At 38.7% G+C, this 25,039-nt stretch overlaps 1 protein-coding gene across 1 annotated transcript in view; it reads right to left on the bottom strand.

Moving 5' to 3' along the window:
- Window positions 1–25,039, bottom strand: part of NCOA7 (nuclear receptor coactivator 7) — a 130,541-nt gene that overhangs the window by 31,238 nt on the left and 74,264 nt on the right. Inside the window, exons 4-10 of the mRNA XM_004673830.2 lie at window positions 19,825–19,904; window positions 16,318–16,425; window positions 13,250–13,363; window positions 12,469–12,594; window positions 10,844–11,028; window positions 5,281–6,296; window positions 4,382–4,550 (exon numbers count right to left, since the gene is read on the bottom strand). Coding sequence (XP_004673887.1) covers window positions 4,382–4,550; window positions 5,281–6,296; window positions 10,844–11,028; window positions 12,469–12,594; window positions 13,250–13,363; window positions 16,318–16,425; window positions 19,825–19,904 — 1,798 coding nt within the window. The remainder of the gene's footprint in view (window positions 1–4,381; window positions 4,551–5,280; window positions 6,297–10,843; window positions 11,029–12,468; window positions 12,595–13,249; window positions 13,364–16,317; window positions 16,426–19,824; window positions 19,905–25,039) is intronic.

Raw genomic sequence — 25,039 nt, 5'->3', positions numbered from 1 at the left:
GAACTATTTTCAATACTTTTTTCTTCAGTTCCTCAGGGTAGGGTCTCAGTCTTATTTATCTAGAACTAGACAGTGCCTGCCAGGAAGGAAGTACTCAGTAACTGTTTGCTCAAGTACAATCTAATTACTGAGCACTCACAATGACCCATTTTTCAAGTTAAGGCACTATATTTCAAATGGATAAATCTTATTTTAGTTCCCGGAACTCTCAGAGATTCTCATTCACCCTTGCCCAATGCTGGGCAGGAAAACAGAATGGCCCAATTACACCCCTCTTCAGGGGCAGGGAGTGGGATCGTTATTTTCTTTTATTTTAGATAGATTCTAGCATAGGCTTGTGCAGAGTGAAGGTGCAAAAATAAATGCTCATCAATGTCAACAATCTTATAGCTTATAATAGCCAATCAAGATAGGATTATTTTCCAGATAAACTGTTCCTTTCAAGGCAATAGTGCTGGGTTTTTTTTTTTTTTTTTCATTTTTTCTTTTTTTAAGATTTATTTATTTGTACATACAGAACTGGGGTACAGGCCAGAGATGCAGGGGTGGTGAGAGGATTCACCAGAGACAGAGTGGGGAGCACAACAGGCAGATCAATGAAGTATACTGCTGAGGGGAGCAGAGGGCAGGTCAGGAGAGGTCTGCTGCACCATATGGATCACCTCTGGGGTAGGGATCAAACTCATGCTGAAGTGGCTTTAGCTTCTTAGTGCTGTGCTTTAACCCACTGCGCCACCAGGAAGAGCCCGCAATAGTGCTGTTTTTATAAATACAAAATTATGGGTTGATAACTGGCTTAAAATTTTAGTGAAATTCTTTGCAAAAAGTATTATGATTTAGAAAAGGAAAAAGCTTTAAGTTATTGATTCTCTAAGTTATTTGTTTATAACCTCTTTCAGGATAGCGTACAGACTCCTGTCTAATGGTCCTATATTTGACCAATGGTCCTCAAGGTGAAGTGATTGTTGTCCCTCAGAAGATCTGGACACACTTTTGGTTGTCATATATGGGGAGCTGTTACTGGAATCAAGTATGGAGACGTCATAGATGCTGATAGATATCCTAAAACACATAGGACACCCTTCAAAGAACTATGCATCTCAAAATATAGAGAGTGCCAAGATTGAAAAATCCTTGACTAGATGATAAAATGAGATACTGTTATTCACTGTTCACATACTGAAATTTGTATCAGGAGTGAAGCAGACATACCCTAGATATTCCAGGCTGGTTTCAGGCCAATTCTTAACACTTGGCTAACCTCCCAAGCACAGCAATGTCATCTTCAGCAGATTCAAGAGAAGTGCATGACTCCGCAAGTGGCAATGGAGATGACAGTGTTCTCAATTGATATCACTTGATTGATCCTCAGCAAATGTGAGTATGTCTCAAGGAGCAATGCAAGAAACTATAAACCTTCTGAGACCAAGATTTCTACCCAATAAAACTACTATGTACACAGGCAGTTTTGAGCTACGTCACATCTCTAATTTCTAGTATCTACTTTTTTCTTTAAAGATTCATTTATTTATGCATATAAGAACTGGGGCACAGACCAGAGGTGCAGGGGTGGTGAGAGAATTCACTAGAGACAGAGTGGGGAGCAGAACAGGCAGACTGATTGAAATACACTGCTGAGGGGGGCAGTGGCAAGTCAAGAGAGACCTGCTGTGCCATGTGGGTCACCTTCCTAGACAGGGATCAAACTTGTGTTGCAGTGGCTGTGGATAGCTTCTTAGTGCTGTGCTTTAACTCACTGTGCTACCAGAGAGGGCCCTCTAGTATCTTTTTTTTTTTTTTAAAGATTTATTTATTTATTCATATAGAACTGGGGTACAGGCCAGAGATGCGGAGGGTGAGAGGATTCACCAGAGACAGAGTGGGGAGTAGAACAGGCAGATCGACGAAGTACACTGCTGAGGGGAGCAGCGGGCGGGTCAGGAGAGGTCTGCCACGCCATGTGGATCTCCTCCGGGGCAAGTGGGAATCGAACTCATGTGGAAGTGGTTTAAGCTTCTTAGTGCAGTCCTTTAACCCGCTGCGCCACCAGGGAAGGCCACCTCTAGTATCTTTTTAATAACAAGGTTGCAATGGCAGAAAACCACCAAGAACAAAAGAAATAGTGACTATAGAAGGTTCCTATTGTTGCTTGCAATGGTCACTTTCTTACTTGTTAGACTATTTGTTCAATGATGGTGTTAAGGAAGCCACACAGGAGACCATTCATGATGAAGGAGTATTTCAATTGAGTTGATTAGTACTAACCACAAAAATATGGGAAAAACCAAACATTTAAAAAATAACAAAACACATTTGCAAAGTAATATCAAAATATTATTCTTCTGTGATATGGAGCTTTGGTACATTGCATGAATCAGAACCTGCCCATGAGAATAAACTATCACATCACATAGATCTATGGATTGACACTAATACAGAAGCCACTGCTAGGTGATTCCTTCACTCTGCTGTTGAAACCCAAGCATGCAAAGATCCATTAAACAGAAAGGCAAGTAGAAATGCTCTGTTGACATAGTCAGGGAATACAGAAATGATTAACAGAGTCAGAAAAGCATTCCCTGCCACCTTTTGGTTCCTTACAGACTTCCTTGAGCCTAAACTCCTGAAGAACTAATTGAAAAAAAAAACTGAATTTTACTTATTTCTTACTGTGCACTTGGAGGGCCAGGTGGGAACTACAGGACTTCTCCATCTTTCCCAATTTGAAACTGAATTGCGGTTTTCTTTAAGGAAAACCAAACAGGAATAATCAACACAATTTCCTGACATCGATAACACCAAAAACTATCATTAACATAGTGAAATATAATAATTCTGAGAAAACCATTGGTTAATGAATAATTAGTTCAAGAAAGAAAACTAACCACAGACAAATAGGTCACAAACCCTATACAATATAATGGAATTCAACAAGTGACCTACTTTTAAAAGCTCACATAATCACTTGCATAAAAGGTCAAAGAGATACAATTTCAGCACTACATTATTTTTTTCCCTCTGGGTTAAAGAAACAATGGTAAAATAACTTCACAGGGTGTTACAATAATTATTATGGGAGAGTCCTTGGAGCAACCACCTCATTAAAGATAATAAAGTTGTAGGGAAAAAAAAAAAACTACCTTGTAAACTATATATTTTTCTCCCAAGAAAAATGGTCACTTTTCTTATAAACCCCAAAAGTCCAGACAACCCACAATGTGGCTGAAAGTTTCAGTGTTTTGTTTTCTTGGGCCATAAGGTCAGAAATTAGCCTCAATTTCTAAAATACTGTGAGCTGAGAAATTCTGATTTTAGAATTCTGATTTTAACAGGGTTTTAGAAATCTAACTCGACCCCTGTTGAAACATTTTTAAATAATAAAAGACATTTCCTTTCATCTCCCCAGGATCCTTAAAGTTTAATGAGATATTGCAAGGCTGCAGACATTGGAGATGAGTATATTACACAAACACAAAACAAATATGTTTAATGTGGCTAAGAGGGGGAAAGTGGATATAAGCAAATTCATCCATTAAAACCCTGTCAGTTATTTTTCACATTAAATTATAATACATTAAAATGAGACAAGTAGCTTGATGGGAATTATTTTGGGTACCCATCATCAGAAAGTATGCTCTTGTTTGAATTTTAATTTCGCTCTAGTTATGCTTATAGAAACTCAGTGAACCTTCATTCTTGGTAGGGGTGATAGCCAAAAGGTTTGTCCATGTTAAGTCACAGAAGGCCAACCTCTGAGGTCAAGACAGTCTTTGGCTCCCCCAGAATTTAGCAGCAATTTCAAAATCACAGTCATGCCCTCTATTGCACTTAGAGGGTTCTGGATCTACTCCACAGTGTTCCTTTATTTTCATAAAAGAGCACCTCCAATTACAGGCACTTGAGAATATCTAAATCATCCTTCATTTAAAATTCAACTGGGTAGAAGGTGATGAAAGTGGTTAGCACACATTCCATTCCATCCAATCTGCTAATATGAAAGTGCCTTAAGTACTACTCAAGTCATTAAATAATTCTAAAATACTATCCTTCTAGAAAAGGTACAATTAAGAGAATCTTTTATTCAAGAATAAAAGTATTTAAAAATGAAAACTTAGTAGATTTTCATTGACCACTTTTCATGACCCAGTGAATGTTCATGGAAAGCTAAATGTGAGGTGTATAAGCTTCTCCCTGCAGTGCGTGTCATATATATGAAGTTCTACCGTTGTCAATCCTTAGCATCTACCTCTCTGAATTTTCATGAATATCTATTTTCACAGGGTAACTATTTTATATAGACGGGCAGTAGCATACAATAAAAAACTTAGTGTAGAAAAAAAAAATCTCATGGGCAGCTGCTTCCATGTGAGCCCACACTCACCTCTCCCGAGGGACAGCAAACCAGTACTCTGGCTGCTTTCTTCGTCTGCTATACTGCTGCACCATGGCTGCCGTGTGAGTGGCGAAGGATTTTCGCATGGGTTTTCCCACTTTAATGCACAGAAACATGGGTGGAGTCTTGCTTTTCTCCTCTTTTGAAGGAAGTATATCTGAGTCACACATGAAAAAATTCCTCAACATTGACAACAATGGTGATAGCAAAACCTTTCTACTTACAAAGAATAGTGTTCAACCCCAGCTTAGCAATGAGAGGTCGAATCATCACCGAAACATTGAACTAATTCAAATTTTCAGATCTGTAGTACATAAGGGAAACGTTTTGGATGTTTCAGGTTGGTCTACATCATTTGAAACGAGCCACAGGGTAAGTAAACAGAACCAAAAATAAATAAATAAACAAACAGGAACTATTGTAAATAGTGAAGCGTTGTGACAGTTCATAAGTCTACAGATTAATGGGTGATAATGAGGATGTGGTGACACCATAATGCAATGCAGTTTAGAAATGAAATATCTCCAAAAATACTTTAGATTTAGAAATTCAAGATAAAAAAAACTAAAAAATTTATTTTTAAATTTTAATTGTTTAAACATACTTGCTTTTTTAGAGACTTTCTCACCTTAAGTGCAGTCAGCATAATTTCTCACCACCAAAGTGGCCACAGTCCTCCACCACACACCATTGTTTCAAAAAATCGTTCAAATGACTTTTGAAATAGAAATACATGTCATAGTTCAAATTCCAAAGTTGTTAATGTTAATGTATCAGTAAATATATGCTCAAATATATACTACTTTTGCTGTTGCATGTGCAAGTTTTAGAAATGAAATTATATAATTACATATGTAATATAAAAGCATTAAAGAAATGTGGCTTACCTTCAATGGGTACCTGAATTCTCTTTAAAAGCCATAATTGAATTTCTGATTTATCATCCATTTGTATGCTTTGGCAGTTGTTGTCCACAGCAGAATCCAAAGTGGAGTCTAGGGAGTCTTTCCTCAAATTTTCTTCTGTGGAAGAGGCAAGTTGCAGTGCAAGGGGCTCTCTCTCTTTCATGCAGGTTATGCCTTGCTCTTTATTGCCCTCATTTGGGGGATCTCCTGCCCGGGGAAGAGAACTACTAAGTGTGATGTCTATTCCCACTGATTCAAGGCATTTGCCATCACTTATTTCTGCCTTCTGCAAGTTCTCAGATAACTGTGACCCTTCTTTGTTCTTATTAAGGTAATATTCAATGAGTTTGACTTTATCTAGATCTTCCTGTATGTTCAGTGCATTCTCTACCTGGCTTTCTGGGGAACCAGACTGCTTGTCCATCTCGGGCATTATATCTTGTTTCTCACAGGCTTCTAAATCTAGGACCCCCTTCAGTTCAGCATCACTCTCTGTTCCTGAAAAGTTCAGAGCTGACTGCACTTGCATTTCTGAATTAGAACTGATTATTTGGGACTTAGCCTTCCTTAGCTTCTCTGGGTCAAGAGAAAGGCACTCTTTTGAGGCATCTCTTTTATCCATTCCACTATTGGTTTGAGAGGAAAGTTCTTCCAAGTCAACAAAGCCATCATCTTCCCCTAAAAGGGAGTTTTCTTTGGCTATAGAGTCCGGTGCACCCTGAGCGTCAGAAAGTTCCTTGCTGGCCTTAGCCACCGTGGTGGGTACACTGGTGGTCTCCACAGAGGACTCCTGCTTCTTTAACTTTTCTGACAGAGGGCTCTCTGAGCCCTTTGTGGGTGTGCTGCATTCTGCCGACTTTTCCAAAGATCTTGTCGATTTGGAATCTGAGGTGACTATTTTCTCCCCATTCTGCTGCCGTTTTTCCTTGTTGAGAGATTTGAATTTACTGAATGGGTTGATATCCTTTTCTGAAGCCAGGTCTTCCCATTCTCCAGGCCTGTACAGAGGACAAAGATCCTGAGGTAGGTCACTGTTGGGGGAGAAATGGTGGGTGCACATGGAATGTTAAAAACAAAACCAAAAACGAAATGGAGGAAAGGCAAAACTAAAACAAAATCCAACCAAAAACTAAAACATAAATAAATTATAACTTAAACATGTTTAAGTGACTTTAGCATAAAGTCATGAAATCAACAAATTGACTTTTAAACAAAACATAAATCAACTATAAGAAGTGGCAAAACAAAGGACCACGAGAGTCTTCTACTAGACGTAATGATGGCATTTGAAGTCATTTATGAGAACGGCAATGTCACCAACCAGATTTTTATATGATGAAATCATGTTCTGGTTTGCATGAAGGACAAAGGAAATGTTTTAGTACTGTAACTAAAAAATTTTTCAAAGCTTTCCCTATTTATAAAACTATATTTAAACCAATTACATTTATTCTAAAATTCTCATTGAATTAGTAGCTACTCATTTAACTGTTCTATCAAGTGACTGATCCCAAACCATAATTTTGGATTTAGCTTAAGATCTGATTCTACCAATAACCAACATCCTCTAACTTCTAAACTGATATAAGATCCACCATTGCTACGCTCTACACTTTAAATATTATGGAAAAGTAAATCAAATAAGTTCTTATAATACTCAGTTTAAACTTTTAATTTTTTCATTCTTTTAACAATATCATTTTACTTTATCAGCTGAATCATACTGTTCTGGATCTAGATTATTCCTGCATAACAGACCTTTGACATCTAGATTAGAATACTCAAAACATCTTTATTGAATATGGTCTCCAAAGTTAAAAATATATGGTCAAGAAACACACTTTGTAAACAATGCTTGAAAATGCCCTTAGAAACCCATATTTTCACTTGCCTTCATATTTTTATGTCTATAAAAATAGACATAAAACCTCACTAAAAATAACATTTTCAAACTCACAAAATATGTTTATGTTCTAAAAAGGTTTGATTGTATTCAGCTAACATTTTATTATTTTTTAGCTTTGAAATAAATAATGATGACAATAAAGCAACAAAAAACCAGGAAGTTCTCAAGTTACAAGACCTTTGCCCAGTAGTATTCCATAAATCACTTACATGGCACATCCATACTTTTCCCAATATAATATAAAAGCCTACATAATTGTTAGGCTTTGACAGAGTTTTAAAAGGCCTCTGATTCATAATTCACTTCAAGTCAATAGCCTTCAAAGAGCCCTAAATGCCACATGATACAAGATGATTGTGACCATGTCTGCTCTGCAGGAACTTGCAAACACAAAACCCTTCTGCCCAACACTGGCATCCAGGAGATGTAAAGAGGCTTCAATCACCAAGTCAAATGAGTTAGTGTAGAATGACATAGTTTATATTTTGAGGCTCAAAATATAATTCAGCATATTAAAGATTATAATAAGCCTGTAACAAAGAAACCCATTTCTTCACATATTTGTTTAATCAGCAGATATTTCCAGTAATAGCCACACAATTTCTCATCTCTTTTCTCTACCTAGTGTGACTCCTACAAAGAGTACATTTGGGCCCTCCCTGGTGGCGCAGCGGGTTAAAGCACAGCACTGAGAATCTGAAGCCACTTCCGCATGAGTTCGATTCCCGCCTGCCGCCTGCCCCGGAGGAGACCACATGGCGAGCCAGACCTCTCCTGACCCGCCCGCTGCTCCCCTCAGCAGTGTACTTCGTCGATCTGCCTGTTCTGCTCCCCACTCTGTCTCTGGTGAAGCCTCTCACCGCCCCTGAGCCTCTGGCCTGTACCCCAGTTCTGTATGCACAAATAAATAAATAAATCTTTAAAAAAAAAAAAAAAAGAGTACATTTGACTGCACTCTAACCAGACTCCTAAATTACCTTATCTACGCCTCTCCTTTCTTGTTCTTCTACCTAATCAAGCTGGGTTTAATTTAAGGCATCTGTTTTTCCTATCTTACATTTTTAAAAAAGATTTATTTATCTATGCATACAAGAACTGGGATACAGGCCAGAGGTGTAAGGGTGAGAGGATTTACCAGAGACAGAGTGGGGAGCAGAACAGGCAGACTGACAAAGTACCCTGCTGAGGGGAGCAGTGGGTGAGTCAGGAGAGGTCTGTTGCACTATGTGGGACACTTCCCTGGCCGGGGATCAAACTATTGCTGCAGTGGCTGCAGATAGCTTCACAGTGCTGCACTTTAACCCATTGTGCCACCAGAGAGTCCTGCCATCTGCTTTTCTCTGCATTGCATTTGGCAAATATTACAAGGGCAAAGTATCAACTGATTCAGCCATTAATGTTTCCTATACTCTGCAGGTACCTAAACATATTCAGTAATTCCTTCAGTTGTTCCCTTCCTATCCTCTGTGACAGTGACATTTCAAAATGTCTTATACCGTAAAAGCAGATGATGATGAAGTAGAAAATGGAGACATTGTACACACATACACACACACACTTAAAAAAAAAAAGCTATACATTCCAGCTAGGTAATTTGTACTTCCTGCTTTACAGCTTTTATTAGTAATGAAATTTTAAGCAACTTTATAAACAATTGATGGAATTCTAAAGTCAATCTTAAATTCATTTCATACTGATTCCACCCATACATTCTAATTGGAGCACATATAATTCATGAGGCTGAAAAATCTTTATATACCCACTTGTTAGGCAGGATTCAGTGAACAATTCTGAAATGATTTCAACACACTGCAGTCAATTCTTAACTCGTCTCTATCCCTATTAAGGAGTTAACTCTGCAACCTGGGTCAGTAAACACAATCTCACATCTCACATTGGGAGAAATATTTCTGTGATGATGTACCTTTCCATCTGCATTAAAAAGAATCATCCTAAGTTGGAGATATGCAACAGTACTCCTAAAGTACTCCAGTACACCACTGACATCATCACGAGGCAAGAAATGCCCCATAAGCCTGGCTATTCACTTCTAAACTTGGCTATATCTTTACCCACTCTTACCTCCTTTCCTCTTGTCACAGAGAACCCGATGTCATTCCTTCCTTCCAAAATTAACTCTTTCACATTCTCTTTGTCCTCTCATCTAAGACTCAAAAGCCATTGGCCACTCCCAAAGATGGTCTTTCACAGGGAGCATTCTATGTTCCCAGAGCATTTCATCACCAGTTCTGTCCATCTGTCTGTCCAGTTCCTCAAGGCCAAGGGCCATGACCCACTCATCTCCATATCCTCATCATGCAAGAAGCATGAATTAAGATACTGTAGAAGCCTCAGTTTTCTTGGATAAGTTTCCCAGAAGTTTCATGTATGAATTAAGGTTCAACTAATTACAGCCTACAAATTATTAGGCTCCAGGCTATTTCTAATATTTCAATAAGCAGATACCTCAGTGCTTTAGTTCTTACAACAGCTTAGAGTTGAAAAACACTACCTATTCCATTTTTTACAGTTGAGAAAACTAAGGTTCGAGATTGACTAACTCATGAGGACACAGAGCCAGTAAGTGGCAGAACCCAGGTAACCCAGGCAGCATGGCTCCATGGGTTGCCAGTGGGCCTCCAAGGCCACCACCCAGCCTCAGAAACCCCCCAACTGATCATGTGGTGGTAAATTTAGAAACTACCTAAATCCCTGTGTTTGGGAGGTGACATCGGTGGCTGCAGCTGATCTGAGTGGATGAGATGGGAAAGGCTAGAGAAATCCCAGGAAACCGTAGGTATGAACCCTGAAGGGCTCCATGTTTGGTTTAGTTTTGTAGTTACTGTTGGTTTTTCTTCTGCATTGCAAGGGTTAGTTTCTCTGTGTACTGTTGAGCCCCATATCTTTGCCTCTCTCTTCCTATAATTGAGGGTTTCTAAAGATTTTTGCTGCTAGCATACAGAGAAACAGACACATTGGCAAAATGACAGAACCAGATAATAAGGAAATCAATTTGTTGAATGATCTGAAAACCCTCTTTCTCCCTGGGTAGCTTCCCTGTCGATCAAATGAGTGAATGAATGAATGAATCCCTCAGCTTTATAAGTTAGAAGTCACCAAGACTAAGATAACACTCATATGTACGTCAGAGACAAAACAAACCCAGATCAATTCCTCTCATACAACTGAGGTAGCCTAATATAGGGTCGGTGAACACTCACTCAACTCTCTTCACGCAAGATTCAAGAAGACAGCCCATCCTGGAGTTTGAATGAAAAAGAACCAAACTCTGCATAAACATTAAACCAAGGAGAAAACACTAAAACCCTGTCTGAGAAACTTCACTTGTTCTTTCACAAATTCACTAAGAACACACATTACTTTTCATAAAAATAATGCAAACAAATTTTTATGTGCTGGCTTTTTTTCATTTTTTGCTGGTAGGTTGAGCTTCTTCCCTATTGTAAATGTTATTGTTTCTATCCTCTTATTTTTCTATTTTTGTCCATTTATCTATGCATATCTTCCACTTCAAATTTACCTACATGCTGCTCACTGTTCCAAATGCCCTCCCTTCTCAGCTATGTTTCATTCTCCCCATACCCCTTTTATTCTGGCAAATAAAGAAATGTCTCTTACGATGGCAAGGCATCTTTGATCTTCATGTGGGAAATGTCATTGTACAGGGCAATGGAAACCACCTCCTCCATGGGGCAGATGAGCCCGTACTCCTCACACCCATTTTCAATGACCAAGGGATCAGACTTGTGAGGGTCGAACATGATGTTGTTAGGAGTGACAATCATGACGCCTCCGACCACGCCCTGAGGAGAGAGGACAGCGGGGTCACCATGGGAGGGAAGGCACGTAGCACAGCAGCTTGGTGGATTCTTGCTGCCATTCATTCCCCTGACTTTGTAAATGACATTCCCTTGGAAGAGGACTGGAAAAACGGTTGAAGAAATACCACGCTGGATGCTATGTGATGAGGCAGAGAAGACAGACAGGACTCGCTGTGGACAGCGAAAGGCCTGGCTCTAGCACAGCCTCTGAACAGTACACAGTTGTGATTGGACACTGGGTCACACAAGTTTGTCTCAGATTCTCCAGTTCCCTGTCCGTGCAACCCAAGGGGCTGTCCCAAGCACTTACCTGACTGAAAACTGGGTGATGTACAAGTAACTCAGTATACATTCACCACGTGTCCCAAGAGGACATGAGGGTGCAGTTGTCACCAAGCCATCAAAATGGCCCTGCTATTTTTCTTTCAAATGTTTAGAAAATCCACATCCCAAAAAATTTAGAGCAAATAGGAATATTAAACTTTTGCAGCCAGGAGGGATTGTAGTTGGATTATGGAGTGTCAAAGCAAAACCACAGTAGCCTGGTAGAGACTTATGTTTGAAGTGTGGTCAGTTACATTGATGGCCAAAGGACTGTTATCTATCAGAGGCAGCAGCATACAGAAGGTTCTCTTCGGTAATAATTTGGCACTCAATGAATTTAAAGGTGACTTGCAGAGTTTTTTTATTTATGGCATTACTTAATCTTGGCTGCAAGTTATACATGCATATCAATAATTTATGGATATTTGGAAACTGGTATAAAGTCTCTATCGGCACAGGAATTCACTTTATATCAACATATACCCTTCTTCAGAGCTCACTAAAAGTTGAATTTGTTCTTTGGGAAAAACACTGACAAACAAAAAAAACTAAAAACATGACAGTAGATATTTGCAATACCGTCATCTCTACCAGTAAACAGGTTGAGAACATCACATTTTCTGGATTTTGGTGCTAAGCTCTTTACATGAATTTTCTATTTTAATCACCATACCTACTAGTTAAATTTATTATTGTCCCTATGTTAGAGAGGAAAATAGAAGTTTAGAGAATGTAAATGTATTGCCTATAATTCAGAGTTAGTGGATAACAGAGCTGAAACTTAAATTTAGCAAGTCTAATTCCAATATTGGCTATTAAACACTATACTGTACCCCAAAAATTTATAGCCCAAAAACTAAAAGATAAAACTGATAAATCCAAGATCACAAAAAATAATATTTCCACCTAATGATGAGACTTTCTTTTGTTACAGAAGGAAGTGTATGATGCCACTCATCCAAGAGAAGAAAATTAGTAGACACTTGTCAAATCTTAAGTCAGTAAGGTAGTTTAACATAACCTGCCTTCAGTACTTTGGAGCTTACTCTACTTTGCCCAAGATTCCACAAACAGAAAACAAATGGCTTGATCTTATACCTTTCCATCAGTGAAGTAGCGGCAATTCATTTTTAAGAATTTTACCACGCCTGGCTCATCTTCTTCAGAAGTAGACGATAAGACTCTTTCAATGGGTTTTAAGGCCTTTCTTGCTAAATCAGCATCCTTTAAAAAGCAAAAATTTTCAAAATCAAATAAAAGTACTTTTTTAAATCTGACTATTTCTATATCAGGCATAAATTTTCTGTTAAATAATTTATTTCTTGAGCATAGAAAGAGACAAATGTCCATTACCCTTCAGAAAATATCACAACTATAACAATAAGGAATAAAGTAAAAGTCAGGTAAACAAACAAACATCTATGGATTTGTATGGATCCATAACAATCACTCAACATACGTCTTTGGAAAATAACCTAACTAGGAGAATTTCTATTTGCTTCTTACTTCAAAGTCTCTAGAAAAAGTAGTATAATAACTACCAGTCTCGCTGGGAATTGAACTTTATGTTTTTACAAGGTGTGCATTTTTGCCTTTAAGACTTTTTTTATTTCTTTTTTTTTTTAATGAGATAACATAGGTTTAGCATACTGTATGGGATTTGGAAATATAGTATGACACCTCTTCAGATGTATGTTGCCTCTGAGACTTTAAATGTGAACAGATTTCTTTTGGATGCATCCTACAACTAATAACAGATCACTTCAGCTCTTCAGGGGAAATTTCAGATGAAATCGTGTGGAAAAAAAGGATGTGATATACTACAACTCATAAACCTTTTTGATAAATACACACATCAGTGCATGAGTGACATACATACAGGCAGTTTGTCATATTCTGCATCTGATGATGAAGGAGAGATGGTAGCACCAGGACTGGAAGATGATAACCTTAAGGTACTGGAAGGAAAGTTGGCATCTGGAACGAAAAGGACCTGAGGATGGAAAAGCGCTGGGTGAGTAATCCCTGAAGCCATACTGAGGAGCAGGAATGTGTACAATGGGAAGGCTATGGGTCATGGGAGGCGGTTTAGGTGTTCCTTCTGACTTGAGATAGGAATTTGGGTCTCTTCCAAAACATGGGTATAAAAGGGGTACTTGAAGTTATGTTCTCTTTACCACAGAACAAAACTCTCATTATTTTAGCCTAGAATATTTTTCTAAGAATGTGTAGCCAAGGTGCCCATGCATATAAAAAACCCCTGAAATTATATATCTACACGGTAACTTTTGAAGGTGCTTAAGATAAATTTGAAAAAGGACATTTTTATACAAGTTTTATATAAGTATAAAAGAGTCTCATGTTTCAGGTTTTTCATAGTTTGTCTGAATTTTTTTTTTCTTTTTACGTCTTCTGAAACAACACTAAGCTTGGAGTAAGATTTGAGTTCAATAAACTCTCAAGCAACCTCTGAGATGTCATCTCCCACATGTGGCCACTCGCCTGACCAGACCAGCTTTCTTTCCTATCTCAAGGTGGCCATCAAATCAATGTGTACAAAGGTAGTCTCAAATTTTTTGGAGCCAGGGCAGATAAAACCAGTTTTGATTTATCATAACTGAGTGGGACACCCCTCTCGGAAACCAGGACAAAGTACTTAAAAACCATTGAAATCAAAAGGGCTTTCATTGTCACGGTTCTTGATTCCTTACCTTTATCAGCAACATCACAAGTAAGTCAGGTCTAAGACAACTAACAGCACATAACATTTTAGTTACGTAAGGGCTGGACAGCAGATCAAGGTCTAGAAGGGACATCAAATATAAGGCAGCCCAATGGAATTTTTCCCATTATAGTGGGCATATTAAAATAGTCCTTATATCTCCATAGCTACCAGATCTTCATCCAATACCAATATTTTGTTTATTGATATAGTAAAAAAATTAATAAGTTAGTATCATCCCAAATTATTACATTCTAGTAACTATAGTCTTCAGCCTTGAGTTAGTAAATCTATGCCTTGGATTTCTGCTATGGTCCAATTGTACATCACAACACTGTCCCAAACTATCAATTTTCTGATGGACAGAATTTATTAATTTCTGAAGACTTGTAATGCCTGTTACACCTCAGGTACCTGGTAATGGCTGCATATAAGTTTGTCCTGTTGATAAGAACCTAAATACCAAAAGCCTAAGGGCACAAAAAATGGCCAACTTATGGGCGGTTGCTTCATGTGTTGCCCATGAAAAAGGCCTCATTGCCTCACCACCATCACCTGGATGAAGTTATACTTAAAAGTAACAATATCTGTCCCCAAATAGTTAAATGCCATTACTATGTACAGATGCTCTAGTAAATCAACTCTGGAACCAAAATGTGTTCAGAGCAACCAAGAAGTACTGTGGGTGAACTAGAGACCTGGACTGAGCCTGAATCTACCAACAACTGGGTCATCTCCATTTGGTGGCTAAATGTAGTTCTAAAGTATAAACATAAATAAGAATGTCTTATCATGAAAGCATATTTTGCTAGATTAATTATATTTTATACAGAAAAATAAAATATCTGCTAGGGTGGCAAAAGTCACATCATGTGTCAATTTAGTTCTACTTAACAAAGTTCTTAAAAAGTGGGGAAAAAATTGTGGCTTTTTCTTCATCCTGAAGGTCACAGCCTATGGCTGGCTGTTTTTGCTATGCTATCAGATCAAGACAAAGTAACAAAAATTCTATCTCCCTTAAAATAAAATGATGGTCATAATATACCTGAGGGTTGAATTTTACTAATTTTACTGAAACGTAAAATTAAAAATCAAACATTTTGAGTTTTGCCATTGGGAGTCCTTCTGCTGCTGGACTATCCCTCTGTGGGTAGTGTCAGCCTGAACAACATTCAACAGTCACTGTCTCTAACGAGAGCAAGCACCAATCAGGATTTTGTGCTGATTAGTTCAGAGACCCCTCTCTTTCCTCCCAGGCAGACTACAGACAGTGACAAAAGGTGTAGAGTCTCTCTTTGTGCATATTGGGTATGTCACAAATTTATTAGGTCAAGAATGCCAAATAAAGGGTTTCAGCCTTCACCTACAGATCATAAAAAATACTGTGAGGATCCACAGCACCCTAATAAAACTGCATATTGTTACTAGAATAGCAAGTACAAAAAGATGTCCATATTAGGGAAAAGATACAATAAAGACACTTGGGCTAGAAAAATACATACTCCTCAAGTTCATGAATATCCCTTCAACGTATGCAGTTAAATTTTTGATATAAGAATCAAGGCCCTGAAAACTGCCACTAAGATTCCCAGTGGAGGAGCCCGTGGTAACGTGCCTGGCAAATCCCAAGAACTGGCAGTGTCAGTGACCACGAAGAAACGAAGTCCTAATGCCAGAGTAGTTTCAGATTAAAATATGAAAATCATTTATATTTAAAGGTGATGAGAAAGTGTTGTCATTAAAAAAGATGTGAGGTAGCGCTCCTGCATGTATGTAGTCACAGGTGTCTCCCAAAGCTTTTCCTCCCCAAAGCAGCTGCCCTCCTATGCAGGCACCTCTCTTTTTTCTTTCTCCTTTTCCTAAGAAATCTGTCCTTTTAATTATATTTTTAAATGATTTTAAATAGTAACAAAACAAACATCCTAAGAGTAGCTGTGTGATATGTTACAGGGGAATGATCTCATGAATTTAACTTCAACGTCAAGGAAACATTCACAGTGTAATCTAATGGCAGGTGAGAAGATTGCTCATCATTTGCAAAGCAATTCTTCTGAACAGCTAATAAGGGCGAGGATATCTTTAGAATGGCTGGATCAAAAAGAAAGGAAAGACTGAATCAATGCACATTATCGCTGATAATCATTCTGTCACACTAACAGTAAACTATTAAAAATAAAGCACAGATGTAAAATTTCTGAAGGAACATGCAATAGGAAATTGATTACCTGGCCTGGAACAATAGTATGGGTGAAAAGTTTATTCAGTTCCACTAATTTATTGGGAGTGATGTTAAACTTCAGTGCTATGGAGTTGAGGGTATCCCGGCTTCCAGCCTAGAATAATCCAACAAAGAGACATTCAATATATAAATAAACAAAACTTCATTTTTGATAGAATATTAATCTGTTCGTGAAATGAGTGAATTAAGAAGAAATAACGCCTCTGGGAGTGAATACATTCTCAGTTCTTAATAAAACCCATACAAGCAAAGGTTTCTCCCATTCCCCTTATCTTCAAATTCTACGCCCTGTTAACAGCTTTCTTAACTTTGGCACAACTTAGCTCAGTAGTGGTCCTTGAGCTAGAACATAAAGCCATAAAGAAACCAAAACAAAAAACTTAGTGCCACCCATAGGGAAAATGGAGCTCTCTTGAAACTTTCTATCTGGCTGGTTCTTACTGCTCTATTGGCTCCTGGAGGGTGGCCCATTAATGGTTATTTTCTATTTCTCAGCACAGAGCCTGCCCCAAGAATACCACAAAAATGTGATGTATAAACCCAGTGAAACACAAGTAAATCTGAAAAAAATTTCAGATCAGCTAAGAATTCTCAGTTATTAAAACAACAACTTCCATAGTCAACAAATTATTTTCTAAATCTATGAAATTTGTGACATATGTCCTTGACATACAATTTTTTTCCTTTTATAAAGGAGAGTAGGACTAGTGAGGCAATCAGACTCCAGAGTAAAGACAACCAGACTCCACACACACAAAGTCCCTCCTGCTAGTAGTCCATTTAGCTCCCAGGGTAGACTTGACATCAGCATTGGGCATTGTAACATTTTAATGAAGGTTGCTCTGGAGAATGTTACTGTGACTCCATTAATAGTCCTGGTCAAGACTAGAAGCTGTCTCCGCAAGCAGAACTGAATCCTCAACGCGGAACTTTAAATTAGGTAGAGGTTTGAGTCGGCCACAGGAGACTGAACACTGGTGGAGACAGATTTATAGAAGTTCGCTCACCACTTGCCCTTAGTATAAAAAACCCTATCAACTAGATGAATTGTTTTAGGCAAATCAAGTTATAGTTACAGTTTACACTTAATTAGACTCAAAGACTTTTCAAAATAAGCTAGGATATGAATACTCATCTTCGTTTTTAAATCATCAAAAGTTTACGAGCCCACCTTTACCCTGAATAAAACTATCTCTACTAAACACTATAAGAACGTTTCAAAGTTTACAAGTATATTTGCCAGTATTAGTTATTTACATTACACATTCATGCCCAGTCAGTACAAAACACAGCTTAAGAATACAGGCGGGACCCTCCCTGGTGGTTCAGCGGGTTAAAGCACAACACTAAGAAGCTAAAGCCACTTCAGCATGAGTTCGATCCTTGCCCCAGAGGTGACCCATATGGCGCAGCAGACCTCTCCTGACCCGCCCACTGCTCCCCTCAGCAGTGTCCTTCATCAGTGAGCCTGTTCTGCTCCCTACTCTGTCTCTGGTGAATCCTCTCACCGCCCCTGCACCTCTGGCCTGTACCCCAGTTCTGTATGCATAAATACATAAATCTTAAAAAAAAATACAGACAATAGCCAGAATTTTAGATTTGAATTCTAAATCTGCCATTTGTTAGCTGTGTGACCTGTGTGATTTGCTTAACTTCTCTGTCTCTCAGTTTCTTCATCCACTGAATAGAGATAATTTTAACTCGTACTTCATAGCATTTGCTTCAACGCAAGTGATCAATAAATTTGCTTCCTATTTTTATGAAAAAGAAACTTAGAGAAGACTCTATGTATGAGACTCAGAGAGGACGACTTGAACAATCTCTAGTCATCACTCCAGCAGACAGACATAGAGAACCAAGCCACAGACCCTGGGAGCGAGGCTGGTATCAGAAAAAACAACAACCACCCAAGCGCAAAAAGCAGAGGAGTAAGCACTAGCATGGTTCTCTAAACAAGAAATGATGAATCCCCTTTTATTTCTAATAGCAACTACACAAAAATAGTTAAGTCAAACTAACTTCCATAGCATATTTACCAAACTGGTGAATATAGACGCATTACTAATTTGACTGTCTGTTACATATGAATTAATCTGGGGGGAATGGGTGGGTGATTTTCACTTTCACTGCATATGTGAAGCATCCTCTAGCAAACACTTTTCATATCTTCGGAAGGGCTTGGATACACACAGGGCTTTAGAATTAATACAGTGACTATTGATAAATAATTTTTATCTAATACTTCTTGAGTGCCTGCTATGAGGTAAGGCACTAAGCCAGCTGTTATGGGAATCAACAACATATTGAACATATGGTAGATAGTGGTAACTGGAGGTATATAATCATTCCAAGTCTTTTCTGGAAAAAAATTGGCTTAAAAGATACAGAAAGGTACCTAGAGGTGTTTACAGAGCACTGTGTATGAAATGCCAGAGCTCTTCACTGGGATTCGACAGAGGCATGAAGGTATTTAGCATTCCCAAAGCAGTAGCAGGAAGGGATCAGGTCTTACTGTTTGCCTTATGAAGAGCCTGGCATGGCATACAAATTATGAGTAAAAAATAAATATACATGAGGAAAACAGACAATGAGAACAACACTTCACTTCTTGGAAGTTAGAATGCTCCTCAACAATGCCCCTTCAGCATGAATTAAAATAGATCAGTGACTGAGTATTCACATTGTACCAGTACAAGATAGATAAGGTTCAGCTCCTGCCTCCAGAAGCTCATGGTGATGCAAGAGTTCAGCACACCACTCGGTAAATGAGTTAATCAGGTTGGACACCACTAGCCTCTGTAGCTACCACCTGTGACCTTGGTCGTGTTCATACCAAAGGCACGTGGGAGAGTGGGCTCCTGGCACAGGTGCCTGATTGTGGATACCTGGAGCAGGGGTGTGCACACCTGAACCTAGAGGCCAGGGATAGAAAGGCAGCATCATTTTAGTCTCTCTCCATGACTACATGAATTAAAACCCAAGACAGATGTTAACATAATGAATCCCATTAATGAGTCAAAATGGAAAACTAAGAAATTACATAAGGAAACATGATTCTACAAGAGTAAAATTAAGGAAACCTACCTAGTGCTGCTGGATGATCACAGAAAGTACGATGAATGTAATGTCAACCAATATAAGGGTCTGGCTGATATAAATGTGTTTGTGAAGAACTATTGCTTCTTGAAAAAAAAAACAGTCAAGTATGGAGGTAGATGTTAAAAAAGCAGCTGAATATATGGTTTTGGAGCTCCATATATGGATGGAGACCTAAAATCAGCAGTCACAGACATATCAAAGGTAACTGAAATCGTGGTTTATATGAGGTTGCCCAGGAAGAAAATACAGAGGGAAGAGAAATGACAGATTACAGATCTTAAGCGGCTTCATTATTCATAGTTACAAAGAAGGAAGCTAAGAGACAAAGTGAGTGAGGAAAAACAGTGTATAAATCTTGTACTAACACACACTCAGAACTCCTATTTATACTTACAGTGTATTCCATGGTACCATGGGGCTTTTGAACCAGCATCTTCTTCTCTTTTTTATCATGTGTTTTGTTTTGATTGTCATCTGAAGAATAAAATGTAATCAAATAATTTCATTTTTAAGAACTGAAAACAAGGTCATCTATAGTATATTCAAACCCACTTTCAAATGACAAAAAAAGAGACACTTTTAGAAAAATAGACTAAAGGTTCAAATTGCCCATTCTTACAAAAACACAATCAATAAACACTTGGATAAATGACCAATATTGACTACAATCAAGTAAACCAATAATAATGAAGTAATGTTTTATAGTTATTAAAATGGTTTAAATGATAATATATAATATTGATATTAGAGTACAATCTTTATAAATGATACACAACATATAATTAGTCAACTGTTTCATAAAGTTCTTTGTCAACATATAATTATAAAAATGTTGAAGACAAGTTCAGTCTTTAACTCAAAAATCATTTTAGAAATTTATCCTAAGGAAAAATTCAAAAGAAAAATTCTGTATGTCACAGCATATGGTTACTGCCGGATTATTTATAATAATGAAAACTTAGACAGTTCTAAATGACAATGTTAAGCTGAGCAATAGATTTTGCTGTTTTTATAGGTCAAAAACAGTCAACCATTGGCAGACGTATGGTATTCAGCATACCTGTTATGGTTAAATAAATCTATCAGCCAAAATTTAAAACCAAAGAGATAAGTTGCAATGGATGAAAATTTAAATGACAAAAGAATATAAAATCAAATTAAGTATGAAAGGATGCTCTAACTTAAATGTAGTCAGAGAAATGCAAATTAAAATAGGGTATAATTTTATACCTATTAACATAACAAATCAGAAAGCCGGGTAATTCTAATGTTGGCAGAGATGTGAAGTGCTACTAGGAATGTGAACTGGTACAGTTATTCCAGACAATTAAGTAAATAGTGATGTAACTCTAGAGTACATTTAACTCAGAGATAAACATCATAAAGTGACCTGCTTGTGATGGCCACCACTGTGTCATCTGTGGCAGTTGGGAGTTAACGGGTAAACAAAATGTGGTAGGTATGCTCTTGAATTCCAGGCAGCAATTAGAAATAACAAGCTGTAAGTATATACACAGCAAGATGATGACATTAAGAGAAGCAGAATCTAATGAAGACAATTACATCATTATGTAAATATAGACTGCATGCACACAGGTGAGGTTAATGGACCTCCATGTTCACTGCAGCATGACTGACAACAGGCAAGTCATGGGAACAACATAAGTGTCCATCAATGGACTGATAAACTGTGATTTTATACACATATACACACACATACCAGAATACTATTCAGTCATTAAAAGAATGAAATCTTACCATTTGCAACAACATGGATGAAACTTGGGGACATTATTCTAAGTGAAATTTGTCAAAGAAATATTGAATGATTTCACTTACATGTGAATACAAAAAAATACAAAAAAAAAAACCCCAACAAGTTCATATAAGCAGTACAAATTGGTAGTTGGTTGTCAGAAGCTGGGGATGAGGGTGCTCAATATGAGTTAAGTAGGTCAAAAGGTATAAACTTCCACTTAGAAAATATGTCATAGGGATTTAATGTACAACATATTGAGTATAGTGAATAATTGCTTATATGCAACTTGATAGGAGACTAGATCTTAGAAATCCTCATAAGAAAAAGACTGTCACTATGTAACAGGTGCTAAATTAACTTATTGTAGTGGTTATTTTGCAATATATACAAGTAGTAAGTCACTGTTATACATGTGTGTAGGCTTAATGACGTTATCAGAGTCTTCCTCTCGTCGCCCTCCAACCATTAGCATCTATGACAGGCACCTGTGGTCTAGCATGAGTCGCTATAATTATGGACATCTGGGCCCAGAGAACATGAGGCATTCACTGTTGAGGGGACATATGGGTGGCATCACTCTGAGGGGGGTCTACAAAGGAGAGAACGCCAGAGAAATACAGAGAAAGAAAGCTGTCCTGTCTCCTGATTCAGCATTAAAGGCCTGTAAAAATCTACCAAAGGCTCCAATATTTTCTTTTCAACTGTGAGAACTGAAGAGGAACTTAGCCTGGAACAGTTGCAAAACAAACTGAAAGTATATAAATTATACATACCTCAAGTCAAAAACAGATGCATACAAAACAACTACATACATTTTTCAAGGCCACGTAAAAATAAAAACTAATATACAAGGAACACAATAGAAAGTTTAGTATGGAGAAATGGAACTAGGAAATGTGGATGAAATGCAACCAAAGAATAAATAATGGAGTCCCGCTCTGACCAGTGACATGTCACAAGCCGAGAAGAGCTTCATTCTTCTACTTCTGAATGCCTACAACTAACTCCCACCTCCCTCAAAGGTCACTGGAATCATTTCATCTACATCACTATGGTGTACTGAATAAGCACTGGAAAGTTAACACCAAAATGTGAAAATAGTTACCTAACCTGGGACTATCTGACATTAAAATGTTTCCTTTGTATTTAAAGTTAAAAACATGATGCTGCCGTTAGGATTGCTTCCCAGCTATTTGTATGTTCACATCAGATCCATTTGTAGAACCAGAGAACCTGACAATGCTTCTAGACAACAAAAATGGCCTCTTTTCTTCAGGTGGCCATCAGCAAATTACTTCAAGACAAGAGTAAGGACTTTTCAGATGCCCAGATGTTATACAACCAACTCAAGCAGCCAAATTTTAGTATTTTATGTTTTATGGTCTAAATGTTCACTCCTTTCAACATCTCAGCTCCATTTTCTGTCCTGCACACCTACCCTCTAGGTCTTCTTCCTTTCCAAATAGTTTCTTCACATACTTTTGCAGGTGCTTCCTATTTTCAGAACCTAAGATATGCTCCCTTCTTCTCCTCTGTGGCAGCATCTGGTCCATACCACTTCATAAGCAGTAATAGTTATCTCAAGTCCAGTGGAAATACTACCAGAAGCTCCCAAATCATGAGTTTCCCTATTATTCAGCTGCAAAAGATGGACAGGTGGTGGATTTTTCAGGGTGAACGAGGTTCATTTGAATTAGCATAAACTTCCAAGTGGTAAGTCAGAAAGATGCCAAACATGGTAATATTCCTTAACAGTCATGGTGAATGAGCCCAATGAGTTTGGTTGCTGGCAACATTTTCACTCACAGAACCTGACCTGGAATAACCAGTGTAGGGTAAATGGAAGTGATCAGGTTTTTCCTGCCACCCTGCCATTAGCAACAATAATTAACGCTTGTGGTCTTAGACTGCATGATGGCGGGCACCTGGAGGGCGTGTGGGCATGTGTTAAGTGGGAGAACCTGAGCCAAGAGACTGAATGTAAGCAGCAGAAGACGTGGTGGTGGAAGACCATGCAGCAGAGTGCAGTGGAGCCCAGGGGAAGAAACCTCCAGAGAAAGCCAGAGAGTCCAGGAGTTGGCTCGCTAGGGGCTAGGATGCCTGCCAGTCGCTCTGCTCCCCTTGCTCACTCTGCACCTGGTTGCCTACCTGCAAGTGGTATGGCAGGTCATTAAAACCTAAAAAGCAACTGAGGTCTCCAGGACTCCTCCTTTACCTGTCTGCCTGGATCATAGAAAACCTGCTCTGTGCCTCGCTGGCACAGCAAACACGCTGCTAGCAAAGCCACAAACCAAACACAATGTGTGACAGGTGACTCAATATAGAAAGCAGACACACAACTGGCATATCTTAGGGACCTAATTTAATGATCTTCTTAACATTATATAGCACAAATTAAGATTTCATATGGCTTCCTCAATATTTTTTACAGTACGTTTTAAAGATGGCCAAATACGTGTCCCAATAAGTAAAATCTGTGATACCTCACCTAGATGTCTGTGCAGCATAGAGTCCACAAAGCCAGGGAGAAGATTCCAGAGTTGGAGAAAGCTGGGGAAAGGGCCCATCTGCCTTGGCAAAGAGCTAATCGGCGGCACTTGGAGCCGTAGCATCCCTCCAGTGTTCCAGGCGAGGGCCCATGCTATCCACAGGGTCGAGCTCTCCACGGACACTGGTACCTCCTTTTCCAACTTGAGGCCTCTTCAGACCTTTTCTACTACTCCAAGTTCTGACCCTTCTCCTGCTTACCGGCTCCTGAGGAAAATGACCGGAAAGATCTACTCCCTTCTAGGTGTTCCTCAGAACATTCTGATTCATCATTCAGGAAGTATCAACTCAATCTCTGACCTGCCCCACCTCTGAAAAGAAGTCTCCAAGTCCAGTTTTTCCTCAGTGCAATAAGGAAGTAGCTGATAAAAACAGACCAAAAAAAAAAAAAAAAAAAAAAACAAGCACCCTGGAGAAATGAAAGGTGGGGCTTTTAACCTAGCTGTCTGGTTTTCCATAGATTCTAGAGGTAGGGCTGGTACGGGACCCTACTGATCTCACTCAGCCCCGCATGGATCTGTCCATAAGTCCCGCCTCCTCCCTCCCTCCTACCGAAGGGGAGGACCAGGAGTGTCTGAGAAACAAGGATGTTGGCTCCTGCATCTGAGAGCCTCAATACAAGATTAGGAGAGAGCCCAACTCTTCTATGTGTTGGAGTTAAAGGAAGTGAACATTGGCCTTCCTGGTGGCGTAGGGGTTAAGTCTCAGCACTGTTACTGCTACAGGTCTGAGTTGGATCCCTGGCCAGGGGACTGACCCACATGGTGCAGTGGGCTTCTCCTGTTTCCCCGCGCCTCCCCTCAGTGGTAGATATTCTGCTCCCCCCTCTGTCTCTGGTGAATCTTCACACCCCTGGCCTACATCCCAGCTCTTGTATGCATAAATAAATTTTTTAAAAAGAAAAAGGTAGTGAATGTTCAGGACTCTGTCTGGGGCCTGCAAGGACATGGAGGCGGAATGTGAAGGAATCCTCTACAGTGGTGTTTGTTGGGTCTTATTTTACATTCCAAGCACCAATGGGGTACATTTTAAGAGCTTTACAGTTTGAGGACCTGTACAGAACCTAAGGAACATTTAGACATGGGGAGTGATTATACGTGTGGCTGATATGATCAAAAAAGATAAACTCATGCCATACGCAGCAACGAGGTTGGAGCTGCCAAGTGAATATAGCCAGAAAGAAAAAGGAAAATATCAGATGGTTTCACTCGTAGCAGGAGTGTAAAGGGTCAGGGGCAAAAAAAACAATTGTAATCAAGTAAAAACGAAAATCAACAAACAACTATAAAACAGAGCCATTCTA

This window comes from Condylura cristata, unplaced genomic scaffold (assembly GCF_000260355.1).
Source record: "Condylura cristata isolate star-nosed mole 26May11 unplaced genomic scaffold, ConCri1.0 scaffold00001, whole genome shotgun sequence".
NCBI lineage: Eukaryota > Metazoa > Chordata > Mammalia > Eulipotyphla > Talpidae > Condylura > Condylura cristata.
The sequence above is the reverse complement of the archived record's forward strand: the minus strand, read 5'-3'. Positions and strand labels throughout refer to the sequence as shown.